The sequence below is a fragment of the Microtus ochrogaster genome, unplaced genomic scaffold, assembly GCF_000317375.1.
Source record: "Microtus ochrogaster isolate Prairie Vole_2 unplaced genomic scaffold, MicOch1.0 UNK2, whole genome shotgun sequence".
Lineage (NCBI taxonomy): Eukaryota > Metazoa > Chordata > Mammalia > Rodentia > Cricetidae > Microtus > Microtus ochrogaster.
In genome coordinates this window covers 11,523,947-11,545,091 of record NW_004949100.1, presented here as the reverse complement: position 1 = coordinate 11,545,091, position 21,145 = coordinate 11,523,947, and the positions used below count along the sequence as shown (strand labels likewise).

Sequence of the window (21,145 nt, the reverse complement as noted above, 5' to 3'; positions counted from 1 at the left end):
TGGGAAATCAAAAATTAGTCAAGTCTCTGGATTAGGGACAAGCTACCTAGTACTCTTCACACACTCAGGGGAAAAAAGCATTGATGACATACAGCACTGAACACCAGCAAATATCTACCCATAGATACGACTTTACTCATTCAGGATGCATCTACTATTAAAGAATATAGAGATAAAAGACTAAGTTGGTCATAGAGAGGCAATGTTTTCATTCAAATTAGCAAGACTATCCCTGGGGAAAAGCAAATTTTCTTGAACAAACAACACAATAGTAGTATTAGTAGCAAAAATATGAAACTGTTAGTAGAAAAACTGTACATTGGGGCCAGGAGTGGTATATGCCTTTAATCCCAGCACTCAGGAGCCAGGCAGGAAGCTCTCTTGAGCTCAAGGCCAGCCTGCTCTGCAAAGGGAGTTGCAGCCAAGCCAGGGCTACATAGAGAGACTCCTGTCTCAAATAAAACAAACCAAAACTGCACAATGGAAACAACAGACTTAAACTTCTACTAGTAAGAGTAAAATTAATTTAACCATATTGAAGAACAATTTGGTAATTCAGAGTAAAACTGAATGTATACATAGCCCATGATTCTATTTTCTAGATGTCCATTTCTGAAAACTCTTGTACTTAAAGCCACACAGAGACATGCTTAAGTTAGCATTTTTCAAAAGAGCAAGAAACTACATAGCCAAATATGCCCTGAGTAAATTATTATATAAATATACCACTGCTATATATTACATATACATATAGTTATATACCATATCATGTAAATTGTTATATAAATATAGCCTGATTTGTATAACAGAATTCACCACTTAAACTTGAAAATAAATCAATATGTATTAATTGCAGTGGGTAAATCTCAGAAGCATACTCTCCTAGTTTCCTTTCCTTTCGCTGTGATCAAATGCCCTGTAAAAACAGCTTAAGGGAAAAGGGGTCTGTTTTCACACACATTCACACAGACGCACATACATGCATATAATTAAAAACAATAATAAATCTCTAAATAGTTTTTTGAAAGAATATTTAACAACCCAAAGAAATTAAAATAGACTTGAGAAGTGAAGTGAATCATGTTATCCTAATTTTCTTTTTATGTTTATTTATTTACTTATTTTGTGTATGGGGAGGGGGTGGATACGGGCACATATGTGGTGGGCAGAGGCAGCCTTGATGGAGCTGGTGTTTTCCTTCTACCTGTACGTGGGCTCCAGCAATTGAATGCAAGTCTCCAGGCTTTTACAGTAAGTGTCACTACCCATGGACCTACCTTACCAGGCCCACTTAAATAATTTTAAATAAGACATAGGGTTATTTAAAGATAACGATTTTAAAGAATGCACAGGGTTATTTAAAAATGACTATTCTCACCATTATTTCAATTTTAAAAAAGACAAAATGTTGTTTCAAAATGACTGCTAATAAATAAAATAGGCAGAATGGATTCTGGAAAATTTTGGATTCTTTTTCATTTTCTTTTTTACTAGTCTGTGCTTTCCCAAGATATTTACAAGAAAGATAAAAAAAATTGTTTCTAATGTGAGACATAATGATATAATAAAGAGATTTCTGTGTTTAAAGAAATTTCTGTAAGTTGGTTAAGCCTGGGGTTATAAGAAAACTTATATCTCTAAAATTTCTCCTTGGTACTGAACAAAACCATCACAGACTCCACATAATATTCAAAACCTTTTATAACCATCATCAGGATAAAGGTCAGGCCACAGATCCATATTATGAGGCGACTGTCCCAGTCAGCCACCTAACAGCACTTAAATGCTGTACTGTCAGCATGAATCCATTTCCTTGTGGTGACTTGCTAATGAAATTCAGTTTAAAGGTCAAAGGGCTTCAGAAGGGCTTTTTGTTGCTTTGCCACCTGTAATAACAACACTCTTCCCTCATGGTGATCTTTTCCCACACACAACATAAACCACATATATTCAGCGATATAATCTGAAGAGGCATTCTGAAGTCAGGGTCCTCAGTTAGACCCTGCCTCAAAAAAAAAAAAAATCTGCTTTTAGTTTGGCATACATAGTACCTATTCCTTAAAAACCTATTAACACACACTGTACACAGCCCTATGAGAGGTGCTCACTAAGCAGCTTTTTCCCACTGCTCTCCTACCTACAAGTAAAAACAGCCCTTCAATTCATACTAATTCAAGAACTTAAAACTATTACCTTATTTAAATGCTATTTGGTAAGAAAGTGCCAAAATGATGGGGTCCACAAAAACATGATCTGAGTAAAATATATATATATATATAGTAAGTATACAATTATAACTCAGAGAATAAAATATGAATCTGTAAATCCAATCTGATATAAGTGGATTGAACCATGGGAAAGCTCTCCCTTTTAGAATTAAAGTTAGTAAGTTCTTATTGAAAGATGAATTGGGAGGTTAACTTGACAAACACTATCGTTACTATTTCAGTCTAGAATAGTCAGAGCCGTGAAACCAGCAGACCATTCATTTCCAAAGCCAGGGCATTTGTAGGCTGTGTTACAGAAGCCCTGGCCTGACCTTTTCCAAACACTGTCAGCAAAGACTACAAGGACAGAATGTTGATGTTTTCTACTCTACCTCCAGAAACCCTGGGTGATGTCCCTTCCTCCACTGCACTCTCAGCCTTTCCAAAACCACCTATGAGGAATCTCTCAGATAACAGTGCTTTTCCTCCTTCTGGACTTTGTATAAGAACAGAATTATTTGAGAGACTACAACAGCAGATCCTAAGCCTCTCTTCCAGTTTATACACTGAACGCAGCCTGCCAGACCCTTTGGAGGAAGGGCAGAAAGACAAGGAAGAGAAGATGAGAAATAGGGTCCCTCACTCTCTTGCTTTTGATTCAAGTCTCACTGAGTCAAGAATTTCAATACAAAGCCAAACCCTTACAAGACACTCTTATGTTCTGTTGTTGTTGTTTTGAGAAACATTTATTAAAAAGAGCGTTAAAACAGCTAATGAACAATGCTAAGGTCAAAACCTTATGACTTTTGACTTTTACTCTTACCTTTATCCTTTCTAATCCACAAGCGTGGACTACACCCTGTATAAACCACACCTCCATCACACAAAGGAAATTCTTTAGATAAAATAAACCTTTGTACCTTATTTTAAAATTTATTGTTTTAAACTTTACTCTTTAAACTTAGCTACAGATTTAATCTCTAGAACAAAGTAACTTGAAAAGTCACAAGAGTCTCTCACACAGCTACTAATAGGACATTTTACTGCCTTTTCTGTAAGCTGAGCTCCTTTCCTCCTCCTTTATTTTAGTTCATGTGCAGTGACGTTTTGCCTACATGTATGTCTGCATGAGGAAGTCGGATCCCCTGGAGCTGGAGCCACAGATAGCCACGAGCTGGCATGTGGCTGCTGGGAACTGAACCCAGGGTCTCCGGAAGAAAGACTAGCCCTCTCAACCACTGAGCCAGCCATCTTCCCAGTCCCTACTGCCCTGTTTTATGTCCTCCACACTGTGTGCACTCTTCCCTGATTAATAAACTCCACTTTTGTTCTCTTCACTCAAATACCAGACGAATGTACTGAGAAGATCCTGCCTCCTAGTGGATCCTCTCTTCAAATTCTGTCTCTGACTCAGTGCTGTCTACCTACATCACCCACATGGATTGTATTTACATCACACTAACAAATGACAGCAAACAAAAACCTGCCCATTTAAAATTACTTTTTCTCTGCTTTTTGAACTCACACTTCATTCCTTCACACTCATTCTGAAAAGAAAAAAATAAAATAAAAGATGTCTTACTTCATTTTCTGCCATTCTGATTACTATTTCTTCCCCAATCCATTACCATATAGCTTTTACTCAAACATCTCCTACTAAAAATAATGACCTTCTAATTGTTAAATTTGAATTTTATTTCCTGTCCTCAGCCTCACAAAGATCTTTAATACTTTCAACATACCAAACTGTACTGGTTAGATTTTAGCTTCCAATCATTCCCCTCTCCTTTTCCTCACCCACCATTCGATCCTGTTCTTTTTGAGGGATCCATGTTTTCCTTTAAAATGAAAATGGCCCCTTAGGCTCATAGATTTGAATATCTGATACCCGGTAGGAAGAACTTTTTGGGAAGGACTGGGAGGTGTGGCCTTGTTGGTGGAGGTGGGTCACTGAGGGCAGGTTTAAGGTTTCAAAAGATGCTCAACCATTTTCCGAGTGCTTTCTACTTCCTGTGTGTGGATGGCAGCTCTCAGCTGCTGCTTCGGTGTCAAGCCTGCTGTCACCACCATCCTCACCATGACACCATTATAGTGATGTACTCCTACCTTTCTGGACACATAAGCCCCAAATAGCCCTTCCTTCTATAAGTAGCCTTGGTCATGGTGTTTTATAACAGCAATAGAAAAGTAACTAAAACAAAGACTCTTCACTAAAGCTGAATCCTGAGTAATAGATTTGGTTGTTTAGTTTTCCTACCAAGACTTAGGCTTAGTAATATATATTACAATGCTGGGCACAGTGAATAGATGCAATACCATTAACACCCAGAACCCGGAGGTTCTGACTGAGGAGTTCTAGCAAAAGGCTGTGACAGGGTGCTAGTGGTGCTGCAGCAAGGGGAATAAAGAAGAATGCCTGTATTTGATCACAGGTATCACCGTGAACTGAGACTACCAGGGACCAGGCCGAGATGCCTATTTTCTTCAGACAAAGTTTTATTCTTCCCTTTCCAAACAGCAGGAGTCTAAGAACAGAATCCTCAAGCAAAACTAAGTACGGTGACATCTGTTACTAAGGCATACTGTTGCTGGTGATTCATTCAGGAAACAGCAAGTGCCAAGATACCACTATAGACACTATTAAAGGGATTGATCCATCAAAGTGTTACATACAAAACCAAAGATTCTCAAAGGTTGGCCAGGTTTAAACACACAAACTGAGTAAATCTAGATTACCAGAAGACAAACACCCATGTAAACATATGCTATGAATCTTCTCTCTCTCCGCCCCCCAACTTATTTACCATATTGTAGTAGGTCTTAATACAAAAGTACAAAAGTTTTTAGATTTTGACTCACAGCAAATGTCAGCTTAAAGTGCAGCGACTTTCCACACAACTTTCCTTCCCCTCCTTTACAATGTCCCCTTCCCCATTATCTTTATCACACAAACTAGCACACTTGTTAAATCTGATGAACCTGCCACGATACATGTCCCTGTCATTCCAAGTTTAGTCTTGCTATTAATTTCGAGATTTCCCCTATCTACCTTGGAGTATCAGTTTCTGTTGTGTCACTGTTCAAGTCTTGTGTAGGCAGCCATAAGGTTCAGACTTCTTAGGTGTGGCTTTCTTCTCATGTCTAGAAGACACAATCTTGTAGCAGACTTCGTACAATCTTTCCACCCCCTCTTTCTCGATGTTTCCTAAGCCTTAGGTGTGGAGGGTATATAGCATACCAACTGAGACACCCCAAGGTCAGATGTTCTCTGCATTTTGACTAGCCATGCCTCTCTGTAATGCAGTCTCCATCTGCTGCAAAAGGAAGCTCCAGTCAGGAATTACACTGGCTTAGTAAAGTGGCAGAAGTTCTCCCCTAAGATCTCCTCCATGACCTTACTAGCCATGGACTACTGGCTACGTTTATAGTATCAGTCAGAGTTTCCTTCCTGTCAATGCAGACCTTACATCCAATTAGACAGCTGTTGGCTACCACCAAGATATGAATGTTGCTATTTTACCATGATGACCATTGTAATAGTTCATAGGTGTCACAGCTAGTTTTTGGTAGCTTGCATAACACCTTCTAGTATGGTAAATAAATAAACAAATAAATAAATAAAAAGTAGTTATCAGAGAGAAGGCTTTCAGATCAGTGCCACTCAAATCCTAAGTCCTGTATCAGAAGCAAATGGTGTCTTCAGCGATAGAGACTATCTTCAATTTCTGGGAGGCAATGAAGAGCAACAGCAATAGCCTGTTATAGCAAATATAGCTTGGGGAGTCTCTTGGACTCCCCAGAACAAAAACTTAAAAGGAAGTTTCTCATGCATGGTACTGGAACTTTTGTTAGCTAGTCTATGGCTCTTGGGGAATGCATTATTATGCTAAGTGGCATAAATTCATTTAAGGTATTACACATAAACTCCAATATGTACTATATGCAATTTTAGGTAAATACACAATGATTGCCTATGGCCTTTTCAAACATCATTAGAAGCCAGGCGGTGGTGCTGCACACCTTTAATCCCAGCACTGGGGAGGTAGAGGCAGTGGATCTCTCTGAGGTAGAGGTTAGCCTGGCCTACAAGAGCTAGTTCCAGGGCAGACTCCAAAGCTACAGAGAAACCAAAACCAAACAAACAAACAAAAAACCAAACATCCTTAGAATTATTTGTGACCTTCCCTCTCTGTCCTTTTGTAAATTGTTTTGGTGTAATTTTAATACTGCAATTATGTTTACAAGTAGTGAAATTTGTCCTCCAAGTTTGGTGTATAATCTCGAACAGAAGTTCCCATAGATAGACTTCTATTTTATGGGATGGTTGAAGAAAATGATTAATTAAGTACTCCCTACTTACAAAAGACCTACAAAGAACTAGTCTCCTTTTCATGGTGTCTTACTTAGTGTTTTTATTGCTGTGAAATGGCACCATGACCATGGCAACTCTAGTAAAGAAAACATTTAATTGGGATGGCTCTCTTATGGTATCAGAGGTTCAGTCCATTACTACCATGATGGGGAGCATGGCATTGTGCAGGCAGATGTGGTGATGGAGCTCAAAGTGCTACATCTTGCAGGCAACATGGAAATCAACTGTCACACCGAGGAAAGATTGAGCAAAAGAGACCTTAAAGCCTGCCCCACAGTGACACACTTCCTCCAACAAGGCCACAGCACCTAATAGTGCCACTCCCTTTAGAAGCCATTTTCTTTCAAACCACCACATCCCATTCCCTGACCCCCAAAAGCATACATCCATATCACAGTTCAAAAAATGCAGTTCAGTTCAACTTCAAAAGTCCCCTTTTTGTTTAAGAAGAAAAGGGGAGGTGATGTGGGAGTCCCCTCTGTGTGTTGCTTGTATTGGTTAATGAATAAAGAAACTGCTTTTGCCTAATAGGGCAGAACTTAGGTAGGTGGAGAAAACAGAACTAAATTCTGGGAGGAAGAAAGCAGAGTCAGAGAGCAGCCATGGATCTGCTGGAGACAGACGCTGGGAATTTTACCCTGTAAGCCATTGCCACATGACAATACACAGATTAATAGAAATGGGTTAAATTAAGATGTAAGAGTTAGCTAATAAAAAAGTTAAAGCTAAAGGGGCCAAGCAGTGTTTTAATGAATACAGTTTCTGTGTGATTAATTCGGGGATAAGCTAGCCAGGCGGCCAGGACAAACAAGCAGGCTCTCCCTCCTACACCACAGTCTATAACAGTCTCAAACAGTCCAAAGTGTCTCCTGAGATGCATGGCAATTTCTTAACTGTAATCACCCATAAAAATCAAAATCAAAATGCGGATCACATACTTCCAACATATAATGGCACAGAATATATATTACCATTCCAAAAGGGAGTAAAGGTAGCATAGTGAGGAAATACTGGATCAAAGCAAGACTGAAAATCAGCCAGGCAAACTCCAGACTATGCATCTTCATTGTCTGATGTCGATACGCTCTTTAGCTCTCCAACTCTGTTCAACTTTGTTGGCTACAACACATTTCTCTCTCTTAGGTTAGTTCCACTCCCTGTTAACTCTCCTTGGCAAGTTATCTCATGTCTCTGGCATCTCTAACATCTTGGGTTCTCCAGGGCAATCCAGGCCTCAACTTCACAGCTTCACACAATGGCCTTTCTACTAGGCCTCCATTCAGGGACACCCCTGACACATGCCTGGCCTCAATAGCTTTTAGGTGTGGAGACAAATTCCCTAACCGTTTTCTTCTATCTTTAATTCTAAAGTCAGAACCACATGGCTGAAGTTGCCACGTTTTGTGGCTTGCTGCGGCTAGACCATCGCCCTCGTTCAAATACATCTATACCAGCTTTGTGTCTTTCACTGACTAAGCTTGGCTGTTCTGAAACTTGCTCTGCAGACCAGGCTGGCCTCAGACTCAGAGATCTACCAGCCTCTGTCTTCCCAGTGCAGGATTAAAAATGTGACCCATCACATCCAGATCTAGGTTTTTCTTCAGTTTCTTTCCACAAGTTGGAAACTGAGCTGGATGGGATCTTGTCCCCACTCCCTTACTCCCTTTATTCTATTTCTCAATCGTTTATCTCCTTGAATATAGGATTTGGCTCCATTCCATTTCCTGGTGCTCTTCTTCTCCTCAAAAATTCACTTTTTGTAATTAACCCTGCTCAGCTTCATTAGAGTTATCACTAATATTCACATGACAGTCTATACTAGGCTGTTTTGAGATTTCTTCTGCCAACGGTATTCATCCAAAACTCTTCACTTCAGCCTCAGGTAAAGTCTTCAGATAAGAGCAAAAGGCAATGACTTCCTTCACCAAAATATCACAAGACTGATCTCTAGGCGACATACTAAAATATTTCTACTCTGAAACCTCTTGAATGAGCCCCCATATTTCAAGTAACTCTTAGTACCACTGTCTTCCATGCTCCTACTAGTATCATCCATAAAGCAGTATTTAAAGCATTCCACTGCTTTCCAAACCCAAAGTACCAAAGTCCAAATTCCTCCAAACAAACACATGGTCAGGCCTGTCACAATACCCCAGTCCCTGACACCAGCTTCTGTCTTAGTTAGGGCTTTTACTGCTGGGAGAAGACACCATGATCATGGCAACTCTTATAAAGAACGCATTTAATTGGGGTGGCTCGTTTACAATTTCAGAGGTCCAGTCCATTATCATCATGACGGGGTGCATGGCACCGGGCAAGAAGATGGGCTGGAGCTGAGAGTGCTACATCTTGCTGAGCAGGCAACAGAAAGTCGACTGACTGAGTGAAGCTTGAGCAAAAAAGACCTCAAAGCCTGCCCCACAGTGACACACTTCCTCCAACAGGGGCATACCTCCTAATAGTGACACTCCCTTTGGGGGCCATTTTCTTTCAAACCACCACACATGGTTACTAAATGAAAGTTGCTAAACAGAAGAGGCATTATGTAAAACTATAAGAATTAAAGAGCAGTGTTATCCACAGTACCTATCGGAATGACACACAGGAAAGATGTTAGTATTTTATAGTTGGACAGCATACTTTTCCAGTACGGAACTCTGTAACATGATGTATCACTCTATACTACACTCTTTTATCCACACTGACACTTCTAACACTCAAAAAGGACATCCAGCTTTTTATTTTCATTTTCTCTCCTGTATATTTGCCTTCTCTGGTTTCCTGAGATAGTGTCAAGCTATATAACCCAGACAAACTTCAACACAAATTTTCCTGCCTTAGTTTCCCAAGTAATGAGATTACAGGTGCACATCATCACATCTAACTCATTTACCTCTTCCAGAAGTCATTTATTTTATCCCTATAATAAAGAGACCCGCAACAATTTAATATACTTTTATAAGCAAGACAGATCTAGTTCCTACTTCCTATAGTCTAGTGAGCAAATATATACTGCAAATTAAGAGCTACAATAAGCAAAAGTGCAGTGTTAAAAGGACATATATAACTTGGAAATAAAAAGTGGAAAGGGCAACGAGGTGGCAGAAAGTGAGAGGACACTCTTCCAGAGAAAACATCATGTAAATGCAGACATAAATAAAGATTAGGAATTAGTCCTGAGAGGGAAGGAAGACAGAGAAGGGGAGAATATTGTGTTTAAACACCAGAAGTCAGAGATTAACATGATGATTACAAAAGAGAGAGAACAAGAGAATTAAGAGTATAATACAAGGCTGAAGAGTATACCGATGCAATAACAAATTACACAGAAATAAACTAATCATTTTGCTAAGATTACAGAAAAATTCATTTAAGTCTCAAGTTTTATCTCAAGACCCTGTCTCTTGAAAAAATTACACAAAATGTCATTTGATTTCACTAAAAGCCCTCCTGGGGTAAAAACAACAAATTGGTGCGTGACAATTGTCTATATTCTGTCAATTATGTTTTAAATAAACGCTGATTGGCCAGTAGCCAGGCAGGAAGTATAGGCAGGACAACCAGACAGGAAGTAGAGGCAGATCAATGAGAACAGGAGAATTCTAGGAAGGAAAAAGTCCATTCCTCCCCAGTCCTGTCCAGACACCAAAAAAAGGAAGATGTGACCTGTCCTGCTGAAAAAGGTATCGAGCCATGTGGCTAACATGTACTACAATAATGGGCTAATCTAAGTTCTAAGAGTTAATAAGAAGCCTGAGCTAATGGGCCAATCAGTTTGTAGCTAATGTAGACTCTCTGTGTGATTTTCTTTGGGGCTAAATGGCTGTGGAACCTGGTGGGAAGAAAGAAAACAGGCAGGCCAGAAAACTCAGACAACAAATGACTTTCAAAACCTCCCATTGGAATATTCATTGGTACTCCAATATCCAACAGACTAAAAATGTCTTGATACCCCCCAAATTACTGAAGAGATTAACATCATCACACTAAAAGATATTTATATAATAAATGAGTTAGTTCCTATTCTCAAATCTGCTGTCCAAGTAGCATGATTTCTCTACATAATGTTAGGGTTAACTCTGCAGAGACATCACAGATGAATGAAAACACTGCACATTCCTGAACTTAAAATTATTATGTTGTTCATGTTCAAACAAATCTTAAAAGTAAGTAAGTCAAAACAGTAAAATAATCTGATAGTAAATCTTAAACTACTGCAACATTTCCCAACTTGCACTTGGCATGTCTTTAACAAGAATTTTTACCCACACCTTAATTCCAGCTAAGTGATAAAACTTCTTAAAGAAACCATAACAACATAGCCAGAAAACATAGACATAATGATGACTTAAAATCACATGGTAGGTAGGGCTAGTCTTAATTAGAATCATGAAAGTAAATTCACATTAATAAATGACAGCAGTAAGTATTTCATAGTTATTTAAATGCATGTCAAAACTATCTATATAGAATACCAACAGAATTCCAAAATAATGTTGTCAAATATACATGCAACCAGACAATATTTTAGAATGTGAGGTTGGATATTAAGAATAAAAAGAACCTAACTACTAAACAATCAATATAAAACAGTAAGAACAAGCTAGAGAGACAGCTTAGTGTGTAAGAGCATTTACTTCTCTTGCAGAAGATACACGTCCAGTTACGAGCACTCATATCCTACAGCTCACAACTGCCTGTAACTCTAACCTCCACCAATACCACATTATTAACTCACAGACACACACATATACATAATTAAAACAGTGTTTAATATAATCTGTAGTCACTGTCTTAAAATTCTTTTTCTTTATTTATTTTTTCTTTTCTCTTTTTGGTTTTTCAAGACAGGGTTTCTCTGTGTAACTCCGGTTGTCCTGGAAGTGGCTTTGTAGACCAAGCTGGCCTTGGATTTACAGAGATCCTCCTGCCTCTGCCTCCTGAGTTCTGGGATCAAAGGTGTGGGCTCCCACAGTTAGCCTAATTGAATCTGAATTGTGTATGTGTTGTCCAGTCAAGACTGTCATTGAGCGTGTGCTAGGGACTTGCAATCTCAGTTTATATCTCTCCTGCAAGGGTTTAATCAGCTTCACCCTCTGACTCAGTTCTCCCATGGTCTTCTAGCTTCATATAGAGCTACAAGGTCATAGCCATAACTGTAGGAAGGCATCTTGGAACTTTAAGCCAGCAAATCGGAAGAGTCTCTTCCTGTTGCTGATTCAGATATGGGTATGTCCTACTGTGGTGGTGGCAACACCTGAAGACTTTGAAGACTGTCTGCAATGAACTCAAGCAACAAACTACAAATTGGTGAACTATCCTTCTCACTTCAGGCCAGAGTCTCAGTTTCATTGACTCTGTGTCTTGCTACTTAGCTGAACCTGACTGCTTTCATGAAATAAAAATTGGAAACTAGAGTTATCAATGGAGTTCTGTTTTCCTATCAAATCCAGATACAAATTATTCTGAATTTTGGCCCACTCCCAATCCCCACTTCACAGAAGCCTTTTGGCTTTCTTTCTGTCTTAAACCAACAAACCCATGTGGGCCATTACCATACCTGCAATGCTCACCCACAAGAACTAGATCTTTTCTCAGTCAGGTTTCAGCCTTCATAGTGCACCTTACTGCACCTTCATAGTGGACGGGATCCTAAATATTTTAGTACTTATTTACTGAGGGGTTAAAATGTCCAATTCAAAGATGAACAACATCAACCTCAATATATTCCCTCAAAATAGGTGCATCCTCTGCCCCATTAAAAGATGGAAGCTGAGTCAGTATGGTGGCTCATGCCTATAATCCTAGCACTTCAGAGGCTGAGACAGGAGAATTGTTAGAAGTTCAGGGCCTAGCCTGAGCTACTGTGCAGCTGTCTCAAAACAAGTGTGAGAGTAAGGCAGGGAGATGTGCTTCCTCTCCTTCTAGATCTGGGCTGGTCTTACAATTGCTCTGACTAAAAGAAATGAAGGAGAAATTAAATTCTAAACTTTTAAGTCTAGACCTCAAGAAAAATGGCAGCTTCTTCCTTCTCCTATTCTGTGAGAAGCCAAGGCCATATTGAGAAGGCACATGAAAACATAAGAAAACACACAGAGAATTGAGGGTGTTCCTGCCAATATATTTTATATTTTCTCTTAAAAGATTTTTATTATTTTTAATTATGTATACATCTGTGTATATGTGTACACGTGTACAGGTGTGCTTGAAGGTAAAAACCACCCAACACGGGTGCTGGGAACTGAACTCAGGTGCTCTGCGATAATACATACCCTTAACCCAAGCCACCTTTTCAGCCTCCAGGATAAACTTATAGATTATCTGTATTATAGTATTCTTATGATCTAAATTATTTAAACTAGTACTAGAATATGTACAGCTAGCTCAAATATATCTAATAAGGGTCTGAATTTGATTCAGCATTGCTCATGAATGCTAAAGTAATTAATTGATATATATATAGATATTTTAATGAGGTACATTCAAGTCAATGCACTGTAACATGAGCGGGGCCTGCTTGTTGGGGTTTCTGTCCCGCCCTGTACCCCACAGCTGGCAAGCCCCAAAGAAAATCACAGAAATCTCTATAAGTTATAAACTGATTGGCCCATTAGCTCAGGTTTCTCATTAGCTCTTAGCACTTATATTAACCCATTATTCTGATCTATGTTAGCCGTGTGGCTCTGTACCTTTCACAGCAGCACAGATCACATGTTGCTTCTTTGGAGTCTGGGCAGGAGTAGGAAGAATCAACTTCCTCATTCCCAGAATCCTCCTGTTCTCATTGCATCATTTCTACTTCCTGTCTGGTTTTCCCACCTATATATACTTCCTGCCTGGCCAATCAGCGTTTATTTAAAACATGATTGACAGATTACAGACAATTCTCCAGCACCAATGCACAGTTTCAATTGTTATAATAGTCACAGAAATAGCAAGGGGAACTTTAAGATACATTGGAAAACAATTTGCCCTTGCAGTCAAAGGAACATAATGTTGATCCTAGAACATGTCAGAGTGCTGATGTGCACCTTGGTAAACTACTTGATATGCAAAAATTTGATTGTAAATTTTCTCATGTACAAATTTTCTAAACTTTACAAGTCTATTTGAAAGATTAACTAAAAAGAACCTCTGAAGTACCTCTGAGGAAAGCACTAGACTCCACAGTAGAAAGGCATGTAAATCCAGACAACACTTTTTCTAATATTGTGATTCTCAACTTTTACTTTGCCTTGGTGCAAATGGCAGATCCAAAACTCTTCTAATTATAGATTTACAGGGATTCCTACATTTAAGAATAAGATTGTACCAGGTGGTGGTGGCACACACCTTTAATCCCAGCACTCGGGAGGCAGAGGCAGGAGGATCTCTGTGAGTTTGAGGCCAGCCTGGTCTACAAGAGCTAGTTCCAGGACAGGCACCAAAGCTACAGAGAAACCTTGTCTCAAAAAAAAAATAAATAAATAAATAAACAAATAAATAAAAGAATAAGATTGCATGAGGCAAATAAACCAAATTAGGTCTTCACATAAAGTAAAAAGAACTATGAGTGGAAGAGAATATACTATGGCTGAAGAATTAACAAGAAAGAAGCCCTGCTAGACGTCACAATCAGTACCTAAAAACAAAGGAGAGAAGATTGCTGAGATAGGGCTCTGTACAGGTATGCAAGGCCAAGTCAAGGAACCTGTATGTTAAGAATCACACACTGCACATTCAAAAGTCATCAGAGTAGAAACAAGTTTAAAGACTGAAAAGGCCCAAACATTAAAAATGAAGTCAAATCTACCTATGAGGGAAATTAAAAAAAAAAAAAAACTAGAAAACTATTTCAAGAAAAGAAGTCTGGGTCAGGTAGTTTCTTATAAATTAAATATACATCTACACTATTACCTAATGATTCTATCCAAAAGAAATAAGTACATCCACAAAAAGACTAATACAAGAATATTCTTAAGTTTCATTTACAATAGCCAAAAGCTAAAAACAATACAAATGTCTCCCAACAGAGCAACAGATGAGAGAGGTTGTATATTCATACAACTTATATCAAGTAAATCTAGTCAATAACAAAAAGAGATGATCCTTCAACATTTTAACATGGATCCATCTCAAAACTTTCACACTGAGTGAAAGAAGCTTTATATTCTATAAGGTAACCATTCTAAAATAAGAAAGTCCATCTATTTAATGTGGAAAAACAATCACCTGGGGGATAGGAACTGACTGGCAAAGGTTGTACAAAAACTTTCTGGAATGTTCTCTGTATCATGGCATTGAGTTTTATTTGTAACAACAATGGTAGAGTGAGTATTTGTGCTTCTCAGAGCTGCAGAATGAGACCTTGTCTCAAACTTTAAAAATTAAAACTTAAAAAGAGAGGGCCAGGTGATGGTGGTATAAGCATTTAATCCCAGAATTCCAGAGGTGGAGGCAGGTGGATATCTCTGTGAGTTCAGCTGTAATACAGCGAAGCCCTGTCTTGAGCAAAAAATTAAAAAGAGGATGCTAAGTATGAAGGGAATTCAGTGGGGGTGGATCTGGAAAAGGGATAGGAGGAGTATGGATGAATATGATCAAAATACATTGTATGCATGTTCGAAATTCTCTCAGGATAAAGATATTCTATCTTCTAAATAAGACTGAAGACATAGAAAAGCATAAGTGTAACAGACTTATTTCTCCCAGTCTTCTATATATTTCTGCATATCTGAAAGCTGTAATAGTAAGTGCTATTGAATGGTGGGGTGGGGGTTTAGAAGGAAATCACAGAAGGTTTTTGAGAAATAAAAAACAAATTTATATTAAAAGAACATGACTCATGCCAGACAAACAGTAAACCAAAGGGCAGCTAAGCAATTATTTCATATGAAAGGCACCAGCATTTAAGGAACCAGGAAGAATTCACATCAAGAATAAAAACAAAGATGTCAAAAGAAAGCTTCTAAATATCAGAAATATGGAAGGGCTTTTAGGGCACTGTTCAGAGTCAATATGATGGAGACTAGTAGACAAGAGCTTGAAAGCATCACATTATGCAACTGGGCAAGTCTGAGTATGTAAAAACGCAGTAATATAAGACAGACAATGTATACTGATAAATTTAAAAGAAACAAGGGTCATGAAAATCGGTAAGGTCATTAAAATATGTCATAATAGAAACAACATAAGATAAAAGACTACAGTATTTCTTTACAATGGAAAATGAAAGCAAACCACTACACCTAGAATTCACCATCTACTACGTCACCTAGAATGGTCTACTGGGTGAGGCAGTGGCCTTGGGCATTCTTGCTTAGTGTGCCTTCCTAAGCACAGCTTTCAGCTCCTGACGAGGGAACTTTCCTTGTTAAGTCTACAGACAACAGAGAAGCTGCCTTGCAAAGGCAAATAAACAAGCATTGTTGTTTGCTACAATGTTATCTGCTTCCTACAAAATAAAGAGATAAATAGTAAGTGGTAAGCCAGGACTCTGGTTGATTCAGATGTTACGCTAACTCAGTGCTGTGTCTCTCTGATATTTATTAACCTCATAGGACTCTGAACAAGGAAAAGTACTCAGATATGCTGTGTTCCTGTTGCTTGGCGCAACTATGAGTAAATGTCATTTGTTCTGACTTAGGAGTCTTCTCTTTTCTGCCAACAACCATGAAACATTAACAGACTAATTAATTCACTAGTTTATGAAAACAGTAGTTACTTCTATATGCCAGACTCTATATCAGTGGTTCTCAATCTTCCTAATGTGAAACATTTTAATACAATTTCTCACGTTGTGGTGACTCCCAACTATAAAATTATTTCGTTGCTATTTTATAAATGTAATTTTGCTACTGTTATAAATCATACTGTAGACAGGCAGTGGTGGCACATACCTTTAATTCCTGCACTTAGAAAGCAGAGGCATGCAAAAATAAATAACTAAATAAATATCTGATATGGGAGGCCTGAGCTGTTCAGGACAACTGGGAACAGAGGAGGGAGGGGACACTGATTGGGGGGGGGGGAGATTAATTGATTAACTAATAAAACAATTGAAGGTTTTAAAAATAGAAAAAAAAAGATGGATCAGTGGTTAAGAGTATTTGATGCTCTTCCAAGGACCAGAGTTCAGTTCCCAGCACTCTCACCAAGTGGCTAACAACCATCTGAAACCAAAGCTTCTGCTACCCTTGAGGAACAGCACACATACAGCATAAGTATATACAAAAAGAAAAGAGGCATTTTTTTTTACATTGCAAACAGAACAACCTAAATATAAACCTAGATGACATTAAGCCCATTTTTTGTTGTTTTGTAGTGCTAGAGATGGAACCAGAGCCTTCTAGAAAACATTCTAGGCCAAGTGCTCTACCACTGAGCTACATCCCAGGTCTCTAACTCCATTTTAGATTTCAAGCCTCTTTCCTTAGTTGATTTATCAGGAGCAACTTTCATTTTCCAGATATAAAAGTATGCAGACCTCTATAGTACAAATACCTCAAATTATATTTCAGAAAAAAACTTACACTGTAGTAAATTATTTAAAAAAATATTTTGTGGCCAAAGATCAAAAATAATTAGGATAAAAAAAATCTAAGCTACTGTCTTTACTGAAGAGTGTCTCAGTGTTAGTATTTAGACATAATCCAAGAGCACCTATTGTTGGCATTCTTGTATATAGTTTGAGAAACTTCTGCTGCAATTAACACTGCCAATTTAAATTGTACGTAGTCTTTTAAATCTTAGTAGTCAGCTTGTTGTAGGTACATGAGCCTTCAAAATGGAGACCATCAAAGCCAAAATGTAGTTTGGAAGCTGCAAGACAAGTTAACTACTTAACCATTTGTACATGGCTCTTTTCCTATCAAGCACAATTCAATTTCCCATAACACAGTGAAAGTCATGCCTGGTTTTTTTTTTTTCTCTGAAATTAAAGGAGTACCAAGACTTTGTAGCTGTAATTTTATCTACTGTTATGGATCTTTTTAACAATAAAGAGGAAAGAAGAGGGGGGGAAAAACAACTTCTATAGCCAGGAATGATGGTGTGTGCTTGTTATCATAGTAGGAAGCAGAGGACAGACCTGAGAGTGTTGTATTCAGCTGTAAAGAAAGAAACTACAGCATTCACAAGAAACAGGGAAACAGGTGGAACTGGGGGTTAATGTGTTAAGTGAAATAAGCCAGATTCAGAGAGAAAAATACATAGTTTCTCTTATAAGGGGACGCTAGGTTTAAATTTATACATACATGTATACATACATTTATGTAGGATGTGACGTACAAAAAGAACTTATAAAATTTACTAATTAATACACAGATAAAGACAGTATGTCACTCTGATGATCCCAGGCATCACCACCATGGAGAGGGGGTTTTAGCTCTTGAAAAGGAACACAGCCCAGCATTGCTCATCACTCCACATAGTTCCCTATCCCGACCTGACCATCTCTTAACACACAACAACCAAAGTCGCTAAAACATTCTAGAGTTTCAAAACAAGGCCTGGGCTAAAAAGGCAGCCATAAAATAGTCGAGTTCATCATATAAACTGTGTTTCCAGATTGATAACTAGCTACAAAGTCTACTCAGAATATGAAATTCAGTTGTACCTATGCCATGTTCCCAGACGGTTATATAACAGGAAGTCATTCTCAGCAAACCAAGAGTTGTCCCAGAGACAAACTTGCTATGGAACTGGACAAGTGAAAGAATTAAAATGCAAATGTAGATCACGATAAAATTCTCTAATGCACCTGCTTATAAAAGAAAAACTATTTTACCTAAAATCAATAATTAATTTAGAATGACTGATTTTTGCCCTCTGCCCTTATGGAGAGCCTCCACCCATTCAAAGTCTATATAGAGCATAGCTTCAGTTTTGAAGGGGAAATAAAAAAAAAAATGTGGTATTTTCAACCTACTTTGAAAGTTTAGACAAAAAGGAGATACATTAATGGCAAAAGTAAACGCCAACATTTTATCTGCAGAGATTTTGAAAAAAAAAATAGTTCCAACTAGCTACATCTATTGAAAGCAAAAGAGACAACATAATAAATTGTTTACTGTTAAAAGTATTTAAGTATTTTAAGTAGTGGTCATAGTTGAGCACAGTAAGGAAAATTATACCAAAGAAAGATTTTTTTTTTTTTTTTTGTTTTTCAAGACAGGGTTTCTCTGTGGTTTTGGAGCCTGTCCTGGAACTAGCTCTTGTAGAGCAGGCTGGTCTCGAACTCACAAAGATCCACCTGCCTCTGCCTCCCAAGTGCTGGGATTAAAGGCGTGCGCCACCACCGCCCGGCAAAAGAAAGAAAGATTTCAAATCAATTTATATTACTAAGAGACACACATAGAAATGGGAAAGAATTGAGAACTAAAGCAAGTATCGATGATAAAATTATCCAAGATGTTATCAGTGGCATCACATTTCTGCAAAACACTTAGAAAGGCGTCTTTAAAAGTTTAGTGCGACAACTTGACAATCACCTTCTATAAAAAGGCAATCTCTGTACTAAATCATTCTTGAAAATTTTCAGAAAATTCATAATATGTATCACCTGGCCATGTTAAAGCAATAAACTCAAATGATGTGAGACTCTTACCAAAGAAAAATGAAAAATCAGTTATGGTAAGATCCACTCTCCCACAATCCTTGGCAATTGTCAAAAGGCACTTGATAGAAAGGCTTGGGTGACAACACACATGCAAACAGACAGGAAAGGTGACATACTGGACTAGCTGTACAATTCCATAAACTATGGCACGCACCATCAACAATATGCACAAATGCTTTTCTTCTGTCCCTCCGTAAATAGGTTTCACTAAATTTTCTGAAATTCATAAATGAAAACGCAAACACAACATAGCAAATATTGCCGACAATGATATTTGCAAGAGTCATCTCCAACGACACCATTAGAATACACGAAGGGGGAAAAAAGTACAGAAATCCTGACAAAGAAAATACAGGGCACGTTTCACTTATTTAAATACAGTTAGAAGTTTATACACTTGAGAGATATGATCGTATTAAATGAAAACTAATTTGTTTTCAAATAACTTATTTCTAACAAAACGCTCAACTCCCACCAAAATGCGCGCGCACACACACACACACAAAGTAGGGGCAGGTTTTTTCCAACAAACGATCACTTTAATACTAACATAATGGAAAAGGGCAAAATGACAAGGTTAAGTAGAACAGAGGCACGTTCGTTCCCCACCACGGCTCCTAAAAGCGGGGTTTTCAGCCCAGCTGCATCTCACTCTACAGTGTGGACCCCCACGCCACTCGATGACGCCTATCGCCTCCCTGACAGGTCGGTGCACGCAGCCCCGCCGCCGGTGGAAACCCCACGACAATGTCTCCTGAGTGTCTCAGTCAGGAAAGAAGGAAACGACACGACAGGAGGAGAAACAGAGACCCGGGCAAGTTGAGGAGTTCGGGGAAGGGGATTTGGTGAGGAGCAGGCCGTCGGGTGCGGCCAGGGGGTGGAAGAGAGATGGGCCAGGCGGGAAGGGTCTCGCGGGGGCGGGGGTGGGGAGCAGCCCGTGCTCCCCGAGGTGACCTGGAGGTGGCTGCGTGGCCCCGCAGGGTGGCCCGCCCCGTGATCCCCGGGGTGGCCCGGAGGTGGCTACGTGGTCCCGCCTGAGTTGAGGGGCAGCCCGTGCTCCCCGGAGGTGGCTGTGTGGTCCCGCAGAGTGGCCCGGCCCGTGATCCCCGGGGTGGCCCGGAGGTGGCTACGTGGTCCCGCCGGGTGGCCCGGACTGTGCTCCCCTGGGTGGCTGCGTGGTCCCTCCGGGTGGCCCGGGGCCCGCGTACTCACCACCTGGTAGCGGCCAGTCCCCAGCTGGTGGTGATCCATCCTGCCCGCCTCGGGGTCCGGCTTCCGAGCGGGCGTGTCCCCTCGGCGCTCAGCTCCTTCGGCCTCTCCCCCGGTCGACGACGTCGTCGCCGCAGAGCCCCTTCCGCCGCCTCGGGTTCTGCCGCCGCGGTCGCCCGGCGGGGCCGCTTCACTTCCTGTCGCTCCCTCGACTACCGCCGAGACCTCCGCTTCGCTCGCCGGTCGGCGCAGCAGCTCCGGGGAGCCGCGCGAGCTACTGAGCATGCTCGGGTTGGACGCGCATGCTCTCTGGCTCCGCCGTCGCCGTTCCATCCGCGTCCCGGCTGCGAAGGTATCCCTAGGTGGGAGGAGATGGAAAAAGTCAGGCAAGTCCCGGGGAGCCCTCAGGGACGTCAACCCGTCGGGCGTGGGCGGTGGCAAAAGGAAGGGAAAAAAAAGAGAGACAATCGTCCCACTTGATTGGCGTTTTCGGTGAGGGCAGGTTTCACTGCGGGACGAGCCGATGCACCGTCACTGCGGAGAGGAACGAACGTTCAGGAGATGCATTCCTAGAGCACATGAGGGCAGATCGCCCTTTTGATAGTCCCAAGCCTAGAACATCTCAGAGATCCATCTTCAGGGCAGTCCTAAAACGTTTGTTCAAATCACTAATGAGGTAATGGGTTACCAAATATATGTATGTTTTATATATATGCACATACGTATTGTGTGTATTTATAATATATGTGATATATATAT

The 21,145-nt window shown here is 39.8% G+C and overlaps 1 protein-coding gene across 2 annotated transcripts in view; it reads right to left on the bottom strand.

Annotated features, from left to right (window-relative positions):
- Positions 1-21,145, bottom strand: part of Ndfip2 (Nedd4 family interacting protein 2) — a 74,037-nt gene that overhangs the window by 22,523 nt on the left and 30,369 nt on the right. The window contains exon 2 of one of the 2 annotated variants that reach the window (XR_003378520.1): positions 20,390-20,744. Coding sequence is in view for 1 of the 2 variants with exons in the window: in XM_013353145.2 (XP_013208599.2) it covers positions 20,390-20,719 (330 nt within the window). In the remaining variant the exon portion in view is untranslated. Of the gene's footprint in view, positions 1-20,389; positions 20,757-21,145 lie in introns of those variants that run through there. The other variant, XM_013353145.2, reaches the window with a different exon arrangement.